The sequence below is a fragment of the Lepus europaeus genome, chromosome 7, assembly GCF_033115175.1.
Source record: "Lepus europaeus isolate LE1 chromosome 7, mLepTim1.pri, whole genome shotgun sequence".
Lineage (NCBI taxonomy): Eukaryota > Metazoa > Chordata > Mammalia > Lagomorpha > Leporidae > Lepus > Lepus europaeus.
Genome location: NC_084833.1, coordinates 85,085,299 through 85,102,442, shown reverse-complemented (window position 1 = coordinate 85,102,442; position 17,144 = coordinate 85,085,299). Strand labels below are relative to the sequence as shown.

Sequence of the window (17,144 nt, the reverse complement as noted above, 5' to 3'; positions counted from 1 at the left end):
GTGGCATCTTTACTCCCTATGCCACAGTGCTAGCCCCTCACCACTCTTTACCTACCAAATCTGTTTCCCCAGGACAGCTTAACTACCACTCTTTCCTGGTCCCCTCAACTAACTATGACCCCTCATCGGAATCCTCATAACAGTGCCTGTACTACTTTGTGGCACTTATATCTGATTACCATTGGTGTATCACTACTGAGCTCTTTTCTCTGTTTGGACAGGAAGAGCATATTTTTAATCCTGTATTAGCAGAGTATTTGATTTATAAATTCATTTTTAGCAGAGACTGTTCAACAAATTTTTCTTGAATGAGTTACTGAAATTACTACCTTTTTTACTCCAAGTGATCATGGAAAAATTATAATTGATAGAAAAGCTATGAAATTAATAATATTATCAAGTTTGATCTCTTTTCCTAGGATTTCTGTGAACTAGAAATGCTTAAAAGTTGTGTTCTCATTTATAATAGATTTTTTCAAAATTACTGTGAAATGAACTAGTTATTGTTTGTACTTTGAAAAGACCTACCTTATTTTGTTGGTTTATGTAAAATAACTAGCTTTTCTATTGTATATGCAGAAATATAGTGAACTTGAAGAATATCTGAATTCTGCAGATAACTTTCAAGATGAGAAGTTTGAATTGTAATACATATCCTTCCGAGAAGACTATAAATTGCTGTAAATGTGAAGATCATGAATCTTGTTTCTCTGTATCATGTAACATATTTGTATATTTTCTGTGTATCTTCATGGCAAAACATCCTGTATCATTGAAATTCTCATTCTAATAATGCCTTTATCTGATTTATAAATAGAAAAATAAGCTTAATAATTTTCAAGTCCATAAATGTATTTTACAGTTGTAGAACAATGTCTTTATAATATATCACTATCAAGTGAATGACCTATTCATGTTCTGTCAGTTTAGTTATAACTGTATTGTATTTTAAAACAGTCTTAAATTTGTTTAAATTTAGGCAAACATCTATCTGTATGTATTGCTGAAGCCCTGCTCAGGTCTGTTTGTTGTCTTTTTGCACAGTTGGGTGTCTACCGTTAGACTACTCTCATCTAATGAATGGGCCCTGAAAGAAGCTTCAGCATGGCATTCATTCAGTCCCCTTGCCTCAGAATCACATTATAGCTTATCTGTTTCAAGAAAAGAGGTTTTTTTCTTCCTTTTCTTAAGTTTTACTGACAAACATATTTTAAGTCTTTAAGAATCTTTTGGCCTCACATTCCAGAATAATTTCTTTTTTTTTTTTTTGGGGGGGGGGGACAGGCAGAGTTAGAAAGAGAGAGATAGAGAGAAAGGTCTTCCTTTTTCCGTTGGTTCACACCCCCCCCCCCCCCCACGTGGCCACTGCGGCTGGCACGTTGCGTCGATCCAAAGCCAGGAGCCAGGAGCTTCCTCCTGGTCTCCCATGTAGGTGCAGGGCCCAAGGACCTGGGCCATCCTCCACTGCCTTCCCGGTCCACAGCAGAGAGCTGGAATAGAAAAGGAGCAACCGGGACAGAATCCGGCGCCCCAACCAGGACTAGAACCTGGTGTACCCACACTGCAGGTGGAGGGTTAGCTTAGTGAGCCGCGGTGCTGGCCACAGAATAATTTCATGATATGTGTTTTTATGCTTTATAAAACTTTTTTTCCTGTTCAACTGGAGAAAAAAGATATTTTATATATTTTTTATCCATAATTTCTCTGGTGTAAGTAGATCTATAAATTAGGGTAAGAGATCTCAGAGAATTTCAGTGAAAAGCACTTTAAAAGCATATATTTTGTTATCTGCATTACTTTACACATTTGAATTTTCTTATTTAATAAAGTAAAACAGTTGCATGTTTCTGTTCAGTATCTTTATTTCTAAAAAGTGATATTCCAGTAGATTCTGCTCTATAATGACACTTTAGATAGTTTTTTCTTAATGGAATTGTTAGATGAACTTGGTTTCATTTAGTGTGTGATTCATGGCATGGACCTCAGTATATATGTATACATAAGCAGCCACATTTTATTAAGTGTTTACACAGACATTAGTTAACATTTTCATGCACTTCTCAGCCTTTTGGCTAAGTCAAGTGTAGTTAATATTTTCTCCATTCATTTCCTAAAATTACGATTATTGTACACAAAGTAGTTAGAAAAGACAAAGTGGTGAAGGTGCTGATGAGTGCCTGCCTTTTTCAAAAGTGAAACAGGGGGTGTAGTGGCACAGTGCATTAAGCTGCTGCTTTGGAAAACCCGCATCCTATATTGGAGTGCCTGGTTCTAGTCCCAGCTACTCCTCATTTCTGATCCAGATTCCTGCTAATGTGCCTGGGAGGCAGCAGATGACCCAGTTATTTGGGCTCCTACTACCTATGTGGGAGACCTGGATGGAGTTTCTAGCTCTTGGTCTGGCTGGTATGGGCATTGAGGAGTGAACCAGCAGATGGAAGATTTCTGTCCATTCGTTTTTTTCTGTCTACCTTTCAAATAAATAAATTTTTTAAAAGCATGAAATAGGAATTTCATATTCTTTTTCATATTTCTCTAGCACAAATCCTTAATTCCATGAAATAAAAATAAAGCCACAATTGAAAAGTATAGATGAAAGAATAGTGTCTGATAGAAAAAAAGTGATAGAGGTGGAAAGTGAAAAATCCTGATTAATTTGTAAAAAGGTAGACTGCAGACTGTGATCTCTGAAGTGTGCCTGATGACCCTGGAAGCATCAAACTTGACACTACAGACAAGGGTAAGATAACTCAAGAGTGAAAGTGTTGAAACTGGAGAGCATTAAAAATTTAATTTTAATAACACAGTTAGTAAAATTAAGGCACTAATAAGACTTAATGATGCTAGCTGACCCATGACCTAGGTTGATATGACATCTCGTTGATTTGAATCACTTTGTCTGTAAGAACTTGATCATAAGAGGCTTATAGGTAGTTTTTCTTATGTCTAGTCATTGCTACCACGCTTGCTGTTTCAATAGGTATTTGGAGAGCACAAGAGGCCTTAAAGTATATGGTGACACCAAAAGCATGGCAAAGTGATTATTAAGAAGTCAGAATTAGCATAGCTTAGGAGACCAAAGAGCAAGTTCATACAAGAAAAAGAAAATTTTGGAAAAAAAAATAGGATTAACCTTTATAAGTAAAATGACAAACTACTAGTATCATCAATTCATTTGTAACACTAAAAAGATGGTAAGCTTATAAATCTCACCTGTTACTTCACCTAACTTTTAGATCTGCATATTTTATCACTATAATGTTAGGTGCTTTAGTCTGTTAGGTAGCTGTGGATAGTAGAGATAGATAAGACAAAAATTGACAAGTAAAAGGGAACTGATGCTTAAAAGAATTGGATGGGTGGTATGGTGCAAGTGGGTTAAGCTGCCATCACCTGTAATGTCTGCATCACATAGCAGCAGCTGTTGGAGCCCTGGCTGTTCCACTTCAGATCCAGCTCCCTGCTAATGTGAATGGGAAAGCAGTGGAAGATGGCCCAAGTGCTTGGGTCCCTGCTACCCATGTGGGAAACCTGGATGAAGTTCCAGGCTCTTGGCTTCAGCCTGCCCTACCCCCTGCTGACATGGCCATTTGAGGAGTGAACCAGCAAATGGAAGATCTGTCTCTCTCTAACTCTGCCTCTCAAATAAATGAATAAATCTTAAAATTCATAGGAATATACAGAAATTTTAGGCTTATGAAAGAGAACAAGACCATAAGACAGAAAAGGGGAAAGAAGTGTTTAAAGGCAATTGGATGTCCCATGTCCATGTCCCCTCTCCTACTCATATTCAGATGAGTTGTTTATTCCACTTCTCAACATTCCTTGGGGGTGACAAGTATTATAGGACTTTTTTAGACTCCGGAGTATTGATTGAGAGAGTTGCAGCCTAGGAGCTGCTTTGGGGGTAGTCTGGCCTCCCTAAACTACTTTCACAGTTGATAATTGAGGCAGCAAGCCCAGTGGTTAAGAGAGGGTAGGTTTGAAGTCATTTGAGTTTGAATTTTGATCTGTTAATTCTAAGTTCCATAAACTGGAGCAAGTGGTTTCCTCATTTTTAAACGGGTTTAATAATACCTGATTTTTTAGGATTAAGGAGGTCACACAGAGTGCCATACCCGAAGCAGTGATTTTAGATTTAGTAACTGCTGTGAGTGGAAAATGATGTTGCTGATGCTGATGTCAACTTTAAACAGCTGCATAAAGTCCAATGAACACTCCCAAGAACTGTCCTATAGCTCTGGAATATTACGTGAAAATGTACTACTTGCCACATTTTTAGGATATGTCCGTGTTTGGCATAAAAATCAAAAAGTTTATCTCATTTAGGAATTCTGATTTCACCAAGGACTCTTATTAATCAAAACCCCTGGGCCGGCGCCGCGGCTCACTAGGCTAATCCTCCGCCTTGCGGCGCCGGCACACCGGGTTCTAGTCCCGGTCGGGGCACCGATCCTGTCCCGGTTGCCCCTCTTCCAGGCCAGCTCTCTGCTGTGGCCAGGGAGTGCAGTGGAGGATGGCCCAAGTCCTTGGGCCCTGCACCCCATGGGAGACCAGGAGAAGCACCTGGCTCCTGCCATCGGAACAGCGCGGTGCGCCGGCCGCAGCGCGCTACCGCGGCGCGCTACCGCGGCGGCCATTGGAGGGTGAACCAACAGCAAAAGGAAGACCTTTCTCTCTGTCTCTCTCTCACTATCCACTCTGCCTGTCAAAAATAAAAAAAAAAAATTAAAAAAAAAAAAAAGAACTTAAAAAAAAAAAAAAAACCCCTGGTACTTACAGAGAGAACATTATGTTTTCATTTCTTCTCTTTTATCAGACTTTAATGTGGAATGTAAATACAAGTAGTTGTGGAAAGAAGATATTTAATGAACACAACTGTTGGCACATTGCGATAGTTCAGATTTTGCACATATAGCAAGGAGATGTCTGCCTCTCTTCATGTGAGTAGTTACAACTTCAGAGCATATTGCAATGAAAAGTTACAAAGATACATTCCAACAGAGTCCACTTGTCCCCATTTCCCATCTAACATTCCAGAGGTGGTGAAAATAAAACGGACCAAAGTAGGCCAACCTATAGAGAACTGAAACTGTGTGCCTTGATTTTGCCCATTCATTTCCATCTGCACCCCAGTTTGAAGCGGGACCATCTTACTGCAATGCTAGAGTTGGTTTAAATTAATGGGGCTCAGTGGCATGGGACCTCAAATCCAAATGACTTCAAAGTTAGGATACTCAGAATATTTTTGGTTCTGGCTAGTCTAATACCATGCTCACCTGAATGTACTCTCTATAACTAACAAGGGCAAGTAGAACCCACTGTAAGTCTTGGTGTTTTAAAGATGGGAGAGGGCCAGGTAATGATCTATGCAAGAGATCTGTGTGCTTTGTGTTATGAAACTGCTTGAACTGAACAGCTAAATGATAATAATCCTCATACCTTTAGTTTGGCTTGTCATAGTCAACTTGCATTTTCAAATAAAAACCTTTTTTTTTTTTTAAGATTTTTTATTTGAAAGGCAGAGTTACAGAGAGGTAGAGGCAGAGAGACAGGTCTTCCATCTGCTGGTTCACTCCCCAGTTGGCCGCAATGGCCGGAGCTGAGCCAATCCAGAGCCAGGAGCTAAGAGCTTCTTTCGGTCCTCCAATGCGTGTGCAGAGGCCCAAGGACTTGGGCCATCTGCTTTTCCCAGGCCATAGCAGAGAGCTGGATCAGAAGTGGAGCAGGCAGTTCTTGAACTGGCGCTGCCCACATGGGATATCTGCACAGCAGCAGCGGCTTTACCTGCTATGCCACAGCGCTGGCCCCAGAAAAATCTATTTTTTGTTTTTCCCTCCCTAGAACTGGTATTGCCAATTTCATCATCCTCAAAAGTTATTCATCCCTGCTGATGCGCTTGTGATCACCCAGATGGGCTTCTGCAGAGACATGACCAACAGGCAGGCCGGTCCACCCCACACCTGCCGGCTCTTTAGGAAACAACAGTGTGGTTGCCCCTCCTCTCCAGGTGTCCCCCTCCCCCAAGGAAGCGCACAGCCAGGTCTTCCTTATTATTATATTAAATGAGCGCTTCCTCAGTGCTCCGCCAGCCAGCTCTCGCTAGGGTGCTCAGTGGTGTCATTCTCAGCATATTGAAAAATGAAAATGATATCCTCAGGGGGGCGTCACGTAGGTCTGAAAGGGAAAACACATTCCCTGGCCGGGAATTCCTTAGACATTGAGGGCTGGTGAAGTAGTTGCGTGGAGGCTGGGGAATTTCCCCCGTGCCCCCACTCCTTCCCCGAGCGTGAGGCGGAGCAGAGCGCCGGCTGCGCGAGTCGCAGGCTCCGGGATTTACCTCTTCAGCCACTGGGAGGCCCTCTGCGCTCCCCTTTCCCCGGTGCCGGGCGGCGATCGCTCCCTGGCGCAGTGGCACCCGCCTTCCACCAGGGAGCCTCGAGCGAGCGCTCCCGCCCTCCCCCCGCCCCCCGCCCCCCCATCTGCAGCTTGCTGGCTCGCTCTCTCTCCCTCTCTGTCTCACTCTCTCTCTTTCTCTCCCTCTCCTATCGGAGCACAATGAAAGCCTGTGTATCGCCGTGACTCCGGGCGGGAGCCAGTGTCAGCAAAGCGGCTAACAACAGACGAGAAAGAGAAAGGAATATACAAGCTACTTTTTTGTGGTTCTTTTTTTTTTTTTTCCACCTCTAAAGCGAAGCAATACAAGAGATAGAACCACATTGCTTATTGCGAGTCCAGACCCTCAGATCCACTGGCCGGGGATGGAATGTACAAAAGTGGACAGAAAAGTGGCTGGACATGACTCGGTGCAATTTGCTGGAAGTTTGTAAGTTGGACCATCGTTTGTAAATTACTCTCGGAAGAGTTTGTCTCTCTTGATACTGTGTTAGAATAGAGCTGGGGGTGAGGAATAGAAACCTAAGTGGGAAAGGAAAAAAAAAATGTGTTGGAGGATCTCGCTCAGTGGCTTGCCACTTCAGATTGCTTTGCTTTAAGGCTGGGAAACCTTAGAGGGAATGAGGATTTTATCGGTGATTGGATTAGCTGGAGAAAAACCATGGTCCAAAAGTCCAATTACTGACATTGTTAACAATTGAAAAGCTGTCTCCCGCTTTGGGGAGAAGACACCATCCTCCAGTACCCCCAAAGAGGAGTGTGCACCGGAGCAGAGGGAAAGGGAGAAAAACTAAAGCCCAAAAGACGAGGCTCTCTTGATTTGTTTGCACATTTTGAACCCTCAGAAGCCTTCTGAAACAGCACTGTTTTGTTCTGGTTTTTAATTTTTTACTTAACCCTAAGAAAAAAAAAAAAAGAAGAGGCTGCCAGTTACACAGAGTAGGGTAGAAACGTGTTTCTCTATGGAAACATCCCCATAAAGCATTCTCAGAAACAATTAGGGGAGGGGGGAACCAGCCCGCCCTCTATTAATACCTCGCTCTGTTCTTTTCGCTGTCGGCTTCTGTCTCTGTCTTGACCATCCCTGAGTTCTTGCTCGAACCCCCAAATCGTGTGTTTACAAAGTACCTGGTGGCGCTTGTCAGCTCCGTCGGGGGAGAGGGGGGGCAAAAAAAAAAAAAAATCCAACTCTTTCCAACTTCTCCAGAACTGTCAGCCGCAATTAGAGTAAGTTGATCGGGGCTGGTTTCCAACTTACCCTCCCCAGCTGGTTTCTGTTCTTTCTCCCTCCTCTCTTTTGACTAACTCCCTTCCCCCACATCTTCGCCACTGCTCCCCCCCACCCCAACCCCTGAAGACCTCTATTCATGTGGCCCTGAACACTGAGCTCACACTGACAAAATCAGATTTGCCTGCCATAGTCAGCGGTAGCCCCCTTTCCTCCTCACCATCCCAAGCCTTGTGTACAGTAAGATGGGGGACACAGCGCCCCCGCAGGCCCCCGCAGGAGGGCTAGGGGGGGCCTCTGGGGCGGGGCTCCTTGGAGGGGGCTCAGTCACCCCGAGAGTGCACAGCGCTATCGTGGAGCGCCTCCGGGCTCGGATTGCCGTCTGCCGCCAGCACCACTTGAGCTGCGAAGGACGCTATGAGCGTGGTAGGGCTGAGAGTTCTGATCGCGAGAGGGAGAGCACCTTGCAGCTCCTGAGCCTCGTCCAGCACGGCCAAGGGGCAAGGAAGGCTGGCAAGCACTCCAAGGCCACGACCACCGCTGCCACCACTGCGGCCGCTGCGCCGCCCTCCGCCGCCCCACCTACAGCCTCCCAAGCAGCAGCCACAGCAGCCCCGCCACCCCCACCAGACTACCACCATCACCACCAACAGCACCTGCTGAACAGTAGCACCAGTGGTGGCGGTGGTGGGATAAACGGAGAGCAGCAGCCGCCAGCTCCGGCCTCGGGGGACCAGAGGAACTCGGCCCTGATTGCGGTAAGGCACCTGGTTTTCTCATGATTCGGGCTGTGGTCGCGTGGCCTTTGGCGAAGGTAGAGGTCGCCTTGGCCCGATGTAAAATGGACAGCGTTGACAAAGGCCAAGGCGTCACCTGACGGCTTCAGGAGCCATTGGGTGTGTTGTTTGTGTGGTTTAAACTCTTACTCATCAAGTTCCGTTGGTGCTCATTCATGGGTTTTCCTCTACTTGTAGGGTGTTCCTTAACTGATTAAAAAAAAAAAAAAAATCTGAGTTTTCCAAAGGCAAAATGGCGTCCACAACTTGTTAAATCAAACAAAAAGCAAAACAAGAGGCTACAGCAGGCCAGACCCAATTGAATGGGGCAGACCCTGCTGTCCCGAGGATCCTCCAGTTTCAGCCAGTTAGCTCTGATAAGGCCCCAGAAGCGTCTGTCAGCCCAGCTGAACTTTGCTAAGGTCCTTTCCTTCTTGCCTAGTTTTCTTCCTCCCTTTGAAGTGGTCCCTTCTCCTTGGGTTAAGAGACCCTGAACAACTCTCTGGAACAAACTCCGCAAGTATCCCCTATTTAAAAATAAAAGTTGGAGAAAATGTCCCAAAGATAGATGAAGGAGGGGATGTCTCTTTGGAGGCCGACTCCCTGATTGCCTGTCAACTTCTCCACGCCCTCATCCCCACCTAGCTTCCTTCACAGGCACCCCAATCATGTCCTGCCTAGAGGGGCTGGCACCCAGGGCCGTGTACACAGATCGCATCCCAAGCAGTACGTTGTCTTCAGCCCCTCCTGGGACAGCTGTGATGTGGTTGCTCCCTGGAGGTTCTTCGTTAAAGGAGCACTTCATCCTCCCCGAGGGGATATGCCTGGAACAACTGATTCTTGGTGCCAGTCCTGGGCAGGTGCCTACCTGCTGTATACTGACTTCCCTCAGAGCTGCTGGGCCAGTGGTATCTGGGAGGAGGTGGAAGCCCTGTAGGCTTCCTCTCTTCCTGAGTTCGCTTGGTCTCCTGAGGTTGTGTCTGCTCACAGCACAGCTCCAGTCTACTTGAGCCAGGCCCTCTGATAGTCAGCAACAGGAAGTGGCCATGCAAGCTCAGAAGTACTCAGAAAAAGTCCAAAGGAGAGGATGGTGCCATGTGAAATGCCTCCTTCCGGGGGAACTTGAAAATGAGCTCTGGGGAGTTAGCATCCTCCAGCCAGACCCATGGGAAGCTCCTTCCTGGCTCCCCCTTCTCTTTGGCCTGGGTCCACGTTCTGGGAAGTTCCGGGGGCCAGGAGTTCTCTTCTCCACAACCCCCCCTCCCAACATCCTCTCACACACATTTTGCTTGGGCTGCATAAAACTGCCACTCCCTGACACCAGTTTCAGATGAAGAATAACCACTCACACTTAAACTGCCCAATGCTCCCTGCTTTACCCTTGAATACAATTAGTCTGTGGGGTTCCATTAGAGCTTGAAGGCCTAATTTCCTTTCTCTGCCACCTGCTCCATCCCCACTTCTCCCTGGAATTCCCTAGCAGAGCAGTGGGAGTTTGGTTTGTGAAAGAGAGATGCTAGGGTGATGGAGGGGAGGAGAGAATTGCTCTGATGGAGAGAAGAATGAGGTTTGTATGTATGTGTGTGTCACCGGCATCAGCAGCCAAAAGGATCTAAATGCCTCGATTGTCCCCAGTAGATTTATAATCTGTCTGCAAGTCTCACAATAATACGGCTTTGTGCGCTTCACAGTCTCCCGGTAAGTGTTTCTGGGGATGATACTGAAAGCCAGGCACCCAGCCCAACCCTGATTAGAGAAGGCTGATCTCTGCCCTGGGTGCCAGGACTGCGGGGGCCACAAAAGGGCCTCCTCGCGGGCTTTCCCCATCGCCGTCGCATCCCAGCCTCTGCAAGGAAGGTGGCGGGGTTGCCTACACTTTTTGCCTTTGTCGAACTTGGGAGTAAGATGAGGCTGCGGCTTTTTCTTGGGCAAAATGAAACCAACTTCAGTGGTTCCTGTGACTCCACAATAGCAGTACCCATGCTGGGAGGGAAATGAGGGAGCAGCGCCTGGCCTTTCCCTGCTGAAGCCTGCCCACTGCCGAAGCCGAGGTGGCTGCCGGGTCGCCCCTGTTCTCAGAGGGAATCTGTTTGCTCTCTCCCAGCCACTAACCAGCCAGCTCCTGAAATACTCCCGTGGAGGCGCTGCCTCTCCGAGTGGGGTGATGATGCAAGGAGGATGGATAAGGACAGGTTATGCCTGATGGTTGCTTTCCACTGAAATCGTGTGGTGTTTGCAAGGGTTGATCCACTACCCCACTTTTGGCTGATGGAAATTCCCTCTCCACGCTGGCTTCTAAATTTGGAGCCTTGTTACTCAGCATGGTACTCGAAGACCTTACTGCAAGGGCTGAATTAACCTGATAACATTGTGTGCAAAGGGAGGGATGGGCATTAGCCAGTGATTCACCAAGCCTGCACACCCGCAGGTCCTCCTGCAGGTCCCCTGCACTCGGGCTTCTCTTATTTTCCGAGATACTATTAATTTGAAAGGGCCTTGGCTCAGAATGAGTGTCAGAATTCTTCCTTCATTTTATTGCTACCATGTCCATCACCAGATTTATGTGGTCTGGGTGTGTTGGATGTATCGCTCTAATGGTTAATTCGTATGCTATAAGTGGCCATAAATGTCCTTTGGAGAAAGGGAGAGAATATTGATCATCTAAAATTAAATATGTGCTGTGTCCTCTGCTGGAAGCTCCCTGTCCTACATGCCTGCTAATGTGGTGCCTTGTAGAGAATGGGTAATATTTGCTGAGTGAGGGTGAAAGGACAACTTCTGTTTGATGGGACAGTGTTGCCTTTGGTGTCACCCTGCAAGGAATATATCATGTCTGAATCTTTTCAATAGCCTGAGTTTCAAGAACAATGCAGTAATAACCTCCAAGCCAGTTCTAATTCTGTCCGTATTGAGAGCCTGATTCTGCAGCCCTTACTCAGCCAGTTTCTCCATTTAGCTCAAGTACAAGTTCAGGGGAAGCCCCGCTGCTTCAGAGGCTGTAGGAATAGGGCCTTTCAGAGGACCTGGATTCTGGGGCTTTGGGCAGATCTGCGGTTCTAAACCCTTGGTACAGGCTTCAGGCACTAAATCTTTTTCTGGTAAAGTGTGTTTGAATCTTTGAATGAACTGTGAAACGGAATAATTGCTGGTCTAAGGAACGGTAAGGTTTAGAGCCTCCATGGTACATTATTAATCTTTCTCGTTTCCCAGACAAACTCTCTTACTGTTGCATAGATTGGGTTGCTAGGATGAGTGGATTAAGTAGTTCTAAGTCATTTTTGGCTTCGGAGATGATCTTTTCTTTAATATGGTGTAGAGGAAAGAAAACAGACCAGCCAGGAGCCTGCACCCCTTGGTTTCCTGGCTGCTCCGTCATGAACCAGCTGGGTAACTAGGACCAGTCATCTATGAAAGAGAACCATAATGCTGCCCTAGCTAGTTGAGAGAAGTTAGTGAATATGTTTCTTAACAGGATTCAGAAAAAAATAAAGTACTGTAGAAATGCAAAGCTCTATAATTAGTATTACTAATAATGAACTACTAAACAATGAAGAATAACACCAATTTTTCCAGGGATTAGAAGTATACCCATCTTTCAGTTGTCTGTTTTGAATGGTGGAGTAGCTTTTATTATAAATAGAGGGATTGGTATTTCAAATTTAGCGCTGTCAAGACTGAAATATCAGTGTGCTTAAGTGATCCTGAAAGTCCCAGGAAATCCTATTTAACATGTGTGACACTGTGAAGGTCTCTGTTCTCAGTGCATGCTACAGATCTCTGCACAGACCTGCGATGCTTTAGAAAGGTGTGTCTCTGCCCCCCCCCCCCACCCCGAGTATCTAAGGAATATTAGAAAAGTTGTTTACACAAATAGCATGGGAAAGTTAAATATTTTGTCAACAATAGTCTAAAATGTTAATTGTTAGCTTAAGGAAGTCAAACAAGCTAAATCATTGCCAGAGTTCCCTGGTTACTCTTAACAGATAATAATCAAGTTTCCGATTGACAGTTGGCAATTGGAGAGCTGTTAAGTGTGGAGCCAGATGTGAGTGGCTGCAACTGACTGCATGATAGGCATCCCCCTCCCGGGCTAGTGGAAGGAATACATACATTATTTATATTTGCAGCCATGATTTCCTTAGAAAGCTGACCTATTTTTGTTGTGCTTTTCAGAGCAAAATAATAAAAGAGTTCTTATCTACCCAAGACCTCCCTACTACTTCTTCAAGTGAATAGAAGAGATCTGACAAATGAAAACAGGCTCAAGTGCTAAGACAAGTTGGTGCAATACTTTGCTAAAACTTGCCATAAAGCTTGCTTTGACTGCAAGGTGATGGTATCATGTAAACCCACGTGCCTTGCTTGTTGAGGTCAGTGTTTGTAGAAAGCTTCTACTTCCTTTGAAATAATGTCATTGTGAGGCAATGTTTGTCAACTTTTTCTAAATCTTAAACTTGAATACCTTATAGCTTCCCTATTCCTGTAATTAGTTTTAAAGTACCAAGATATATAAGCATGGGCTTTCAAATGTTCTTAGATACAACAATTAAATGTGACTAAAAGGATGGTCATGTTTAGCTAGTTTTTCTTATTGTGAGTTTGATTGTGTTTTTAGCAATAGTGTTTAATCTCAAAAAGCCTGGAAGGAAATTAAAAAAAAAAAATCCTACATTTCTGCTATGGATGGCAGCTAACCATTTCTGAGTGAATTCTACTGCCTTATTTTTCAAGCCAGTACCTTATATATGTTCATGTTCATGGGCAGGGGCATGTTGAATGAAAGCAATTCTAAATTCTTCCTCTTGCATTTCATGCTAAGTTCCTTCATGCTGCAGCAAGCTCTATGGGAGAATGAGGAGAAATACAAGACATACAGTCCCTGCTTGCTTGCAGTCTGACAAGTCTGACAACCAGAATGCTTCAGCAAAGCAGCAGTGAACTAGATACTGACTAGGGAGAAAGGACCACAACTGAAACAGACAATCAAAGAGAAGGGCAAATATTTATTGAGCCCTGGTATATATAGGGCACACGTGCTGCGTGTTTTCTATAACGCCTGTAAATACCAGATGAATAAGCAACATTGGCTCCATTTTGCCAATAGAGACCCCAAGGCTTAGAGAGAGAGTAAATGGGAGAATTTGATGTACCAATTTTATAGTTAGACCAATGTTCAGAACCCTTCTTGGCACATATTTGCTGTATGAGTTTGGGGAAATGATTTTATTATTTGGTGTTGGTATCTTCATGTGTAAAGTTAGTATTATTTAGGAAAACAGAATAGTGCATGACACATAGTAGGTGCTTAAATTAGGAGTCCTCTTGGTTGCTGGTAGCAGAGAGATCCAAATTCAACCTGGGGTAGTTTTATGGAAAATGTGGGTCACCAGCAGGGCCTGGGAGAGGGAGGGAATGCAGAGCTGGGAGGTGGGAGGTGGGGTCGCTGATTTTGAGCATGTGAGTGGGTGTGAAAGTTAAATGCATAGTGGACAGACAGCAGAATCTGGCTGACCGTGTGGCTGGGTGACAGGTGAGGTCATTCCACCCCCTGAAGGGGCTGGAAGTCTGGGGAGAGCAAATCAGAAGCTCTGGAAAACGGTCGAGCAAGGAAGGTTCAAAGGACTCGGCAGCTGTGAAGCAATACTAATCCTTCATATACTTGAAGACAAGTATTACATTTCCCCTCCAGCAGCCTCTTCTCAGAGTGCATTGCCTAAGTGTTCTGTACTACCTATCTTCAAGTCCCTGGAGCTGCTTAATGCCTCGCTATTTACACTCTTCTCCTGTTCACAGTGAGTTATATACGGCATGACATGGCCTTTGGCATTGGAAGGAGACGATTTTAAAAGCACACTTGCTAGACGCGGAAGAGAAACTAAAAGAAACAGAACCAACTGCACGACTTTTCTTAGGCTCCCTAGGCCTTCTAGTACTAACAAGAATTGCCCTGTTGGTAAAAAAATGTATACTCTTAATGTGTAGAGTGATCGGCCCAATAAATGAATTTGCTTGTACACTTACAAAATGTCTTTTAGGTTTAAAAAATCATGGCCAAAAATGTATGAGAAGCTGTGGTCTCAGATTGTCTTTGAAATGTACTGATTTATTTGCTTTTAGTGTGGATGTGTTCCAGATCTTTCACTAGGGTTTAGTCAGCTACCAATTTGGTCCCTGGTTACAAGGCACAGGAAAGGACACTAGGGAATGGATGGCAAAGGAGAAAAGGCTAGCTCCCCTTCCCTCCCTGAATCACAGCATGATGTGGGGATACTGTCCATAGCCAGTGGACTATCTGCCAGTTTTGACCTTTTCCTGTACATATCTAAGGGACAAATGTAGAAGAATGCAAGCTGTTCTACTTCCTGGAGAAGGCATTCTACCACAGACCTGAGGCTAGAGAGTTGGGCCCTACTGTAGCCAAATAATTGAAGGAATGGCTGGGAACATGGGGAAGTAACAGTATTGATGCCACCCTGCGTCTTCATGAGTCTTCATGACTTTAGCAAAGGTTTTGAAATCTCACATCCACATTTTAGACATGAGTCTTCTTAGAGTTGGGGAAATTATACATTAATTTAGTGAATAATAGTTGTGTAGCTATTCCGTGTCATGCACTGTTCTAGAATTATATCAATGAGCAATTTGTTAGAGCCTTTGCCTTCCTAGAATTTACTGTTAAAAGAGATGTGAATGGGGTTGGAAACATAAGTGTTCAACTTGGCTTGTTCTAAGAAGCAAGGCAGCATAGGAGTTAAGAACCTAGAGTGTATGGTAAGATATTTCAAATCTCAATTCCACCAATTAACAGGCCTGTTGTCTTAGTTAAATCAGATTTGCTCCCTTTGGTTTCCTCAACTATCAAAATGATAGTAATCGAACTAATGTCTTAGGGCTGCTGATTAAATGATGCAATTGTCCCAGCCTAGGATTCTAGCCTTAGAAGTACATCAGACATATTATGGAAGGGCATGCTTTTCTCTTTAATATTTACTTGAAATGGTTAGTGTGGTATACTGTGTTATTAAGTTTTCATCAATAGTTTCATATTGAGAAGTCACCTGGGGTTGATTTACATCTCCCTGCAAAGGGTTAAATTTTGTCTTTTTTTGAGACTAGAAGCAATTAATCTCTTTTGTATTCCTAGGATACTAGGAGTCTCAATCTAGGACTTGACTGGAGTGAAACCTACTTGACTCCTTACTTTTAGAATATAGTCTGGGTTTCCATTCAATGACCCAGCAAGTCTGGAGTATGGAATTAGTGAGTACATGAGAAATTTAAACTAGCTATTAGGAATTTCGAATCATTAGAACTGAATAGTCCATATATATCAATTGTTAATTCGAATTATTGAATAATTCCTTTTAAAACTGATTATCTGAGAGGTGAAGAGATGAGAAAGAGCAAGAAAGAGAGAGAGAAAGAGAAAGAGAGAGAAAGAGAGAGAGAGAGAGAGAGAGAGAGAGATTGATTGATTGCTGCCATGGCTGGTTTAGAGAGAGAGAGAGAGAGAGAGAGAGATTGATTGATTGATTGCTGCCATGGCTGGTTTACTCCCCAAATGCTTGCAATGACCAGGACTGGGTTGAGTGGAAGGAATTCAATCCAGGCCTCTCACATAGGTAACAGGAATCCAATTACTTGAGACATCACTGCTGCCTCCCAGGGTCTGGATTAGCAGGAAGCTGTAATCAGGAGTGGGAGCTGGGAATGGAACCAATCACTCACTCCAGAGGTGGGGCTTACCTCTGGGCTAAAGGCCTGCCCCAAATTAATGAATACTTTAAAGTGAATTAATTTGAATTTAATTTGAGTTAATTTAATTAAATTGATACATTTGGACTATTCTAATAATTCAAAACTCCCAATAGATAGCTTAAATTTCACATTTACCCACGAAAGCCATACTCCATAATAACAAAAGGTGAGAAGCTCCCTTTCTTGGAGATTTAAATTTATGCTTTTGGAAGCCAGATTCCTAGCTAAAATTGCATATGAACAAGCAACACAAATTTGGCTTCATCCCAACCCTTACCAGGAGTAAGTTGAAAATTCCATGCCTTGATGTGCTTCTTGGCTTGGAATCTCTCCTTTGAGCAGTACTTCCTAAAGTGTGACTTTACATAAGAAACATGGCAAAAATTTGCCAAGGCCTCAAGGTGAGTTTTAGTGTTGATAATTCTTCATCAAAAGCATGATGTTTCTATGAAGAAGTGACAGGAATAGAATGAGAGCAGTTCTTGTTCTTTGGTAGATGATACTTAAAGTAATATTGTTTCTACTCAAAGCAAAGACTATAGTTAACTTCTTTATTTATCCCCATTATATAAATTTAGATACCCCCTTCCTCTCTCAAGGATAATAATGCTTAAGAACTGTAGTATCAAATTTGGTGCGGTTTGATTTACTTCATTTTTTAACAGTGTACTTGCTTCCTGAGTCATTCTGGCATGTTCATACGTTGATGTAGACTTAACAACAATGTCATTTTCAAAATTCTCTTTTGTCAGAAAGGTGGCTGAGTTACATTCAGGAAAGATCTTCCATAAGTTCATAGGAAACGCAATTACAAAAAACAAAACAATACATGAATTTCAAAAAATTTTATATCAAAGTACTTCTTTTAATTCCAATTTCCTTGAACTTTTTGAAGTCCCCTTGTATTTGTGACTCTTATCTGGCAGACTTTCACCTTCATGAAGCCCAACACCTTAAATTCTTTGCACAACAGAGTTCTCTACAGG

The 17,144-nt window shown here is 43.8% G+C and overlaps 2 protein-coding genes across 3 annotated transcripts in view; both read left to right on the top strand.

The window, feature by feature from the left end:
• Window positions 1-2,522, top strand: part of CCDC82 (coiled-coil domain containing 82) — a 58,389-nt gene extending 55,867 nt beyond the window's left edge. The window contains exon 8 of one of the 2 annotated variants that reach the window (XM_062196909.1): window positions 580-2,522. In XM_062196909.1, coding sequence (XP_062052893.1) covers window positions 580-648 — 69 coding nt within the window. In that variant the 3' untranslated portion in view covers window positions 649-2,522. The remainder of the gene's footprint in view (window positions 1-579) is intronic. The other variant, XM_062196907.1, reaches the window with a different exon arrangement.
• Window positions 2,523-6,488: 3,966 nt separating this feature from the next.
• MAML2 (mastermind like transcriptional coactivator 2) overlaps window positions 6,489-17,144 on the top strand; it is a 379,458-nt gene continuing 368,802 nt past the window's right edge. The window contains exon 1 of the mRNA XM_062196906.1: window positions 6,489-8,382. Within this exon, the coding sequence (XP_062052890.1) occupies window positions 7,870-8,382 (513 nt within the window). The 5' untranslated portion in view covers window positions 6,489-7,869. The remainder of the gene's footprint in view (window positions 8,383-17,144) is intronic.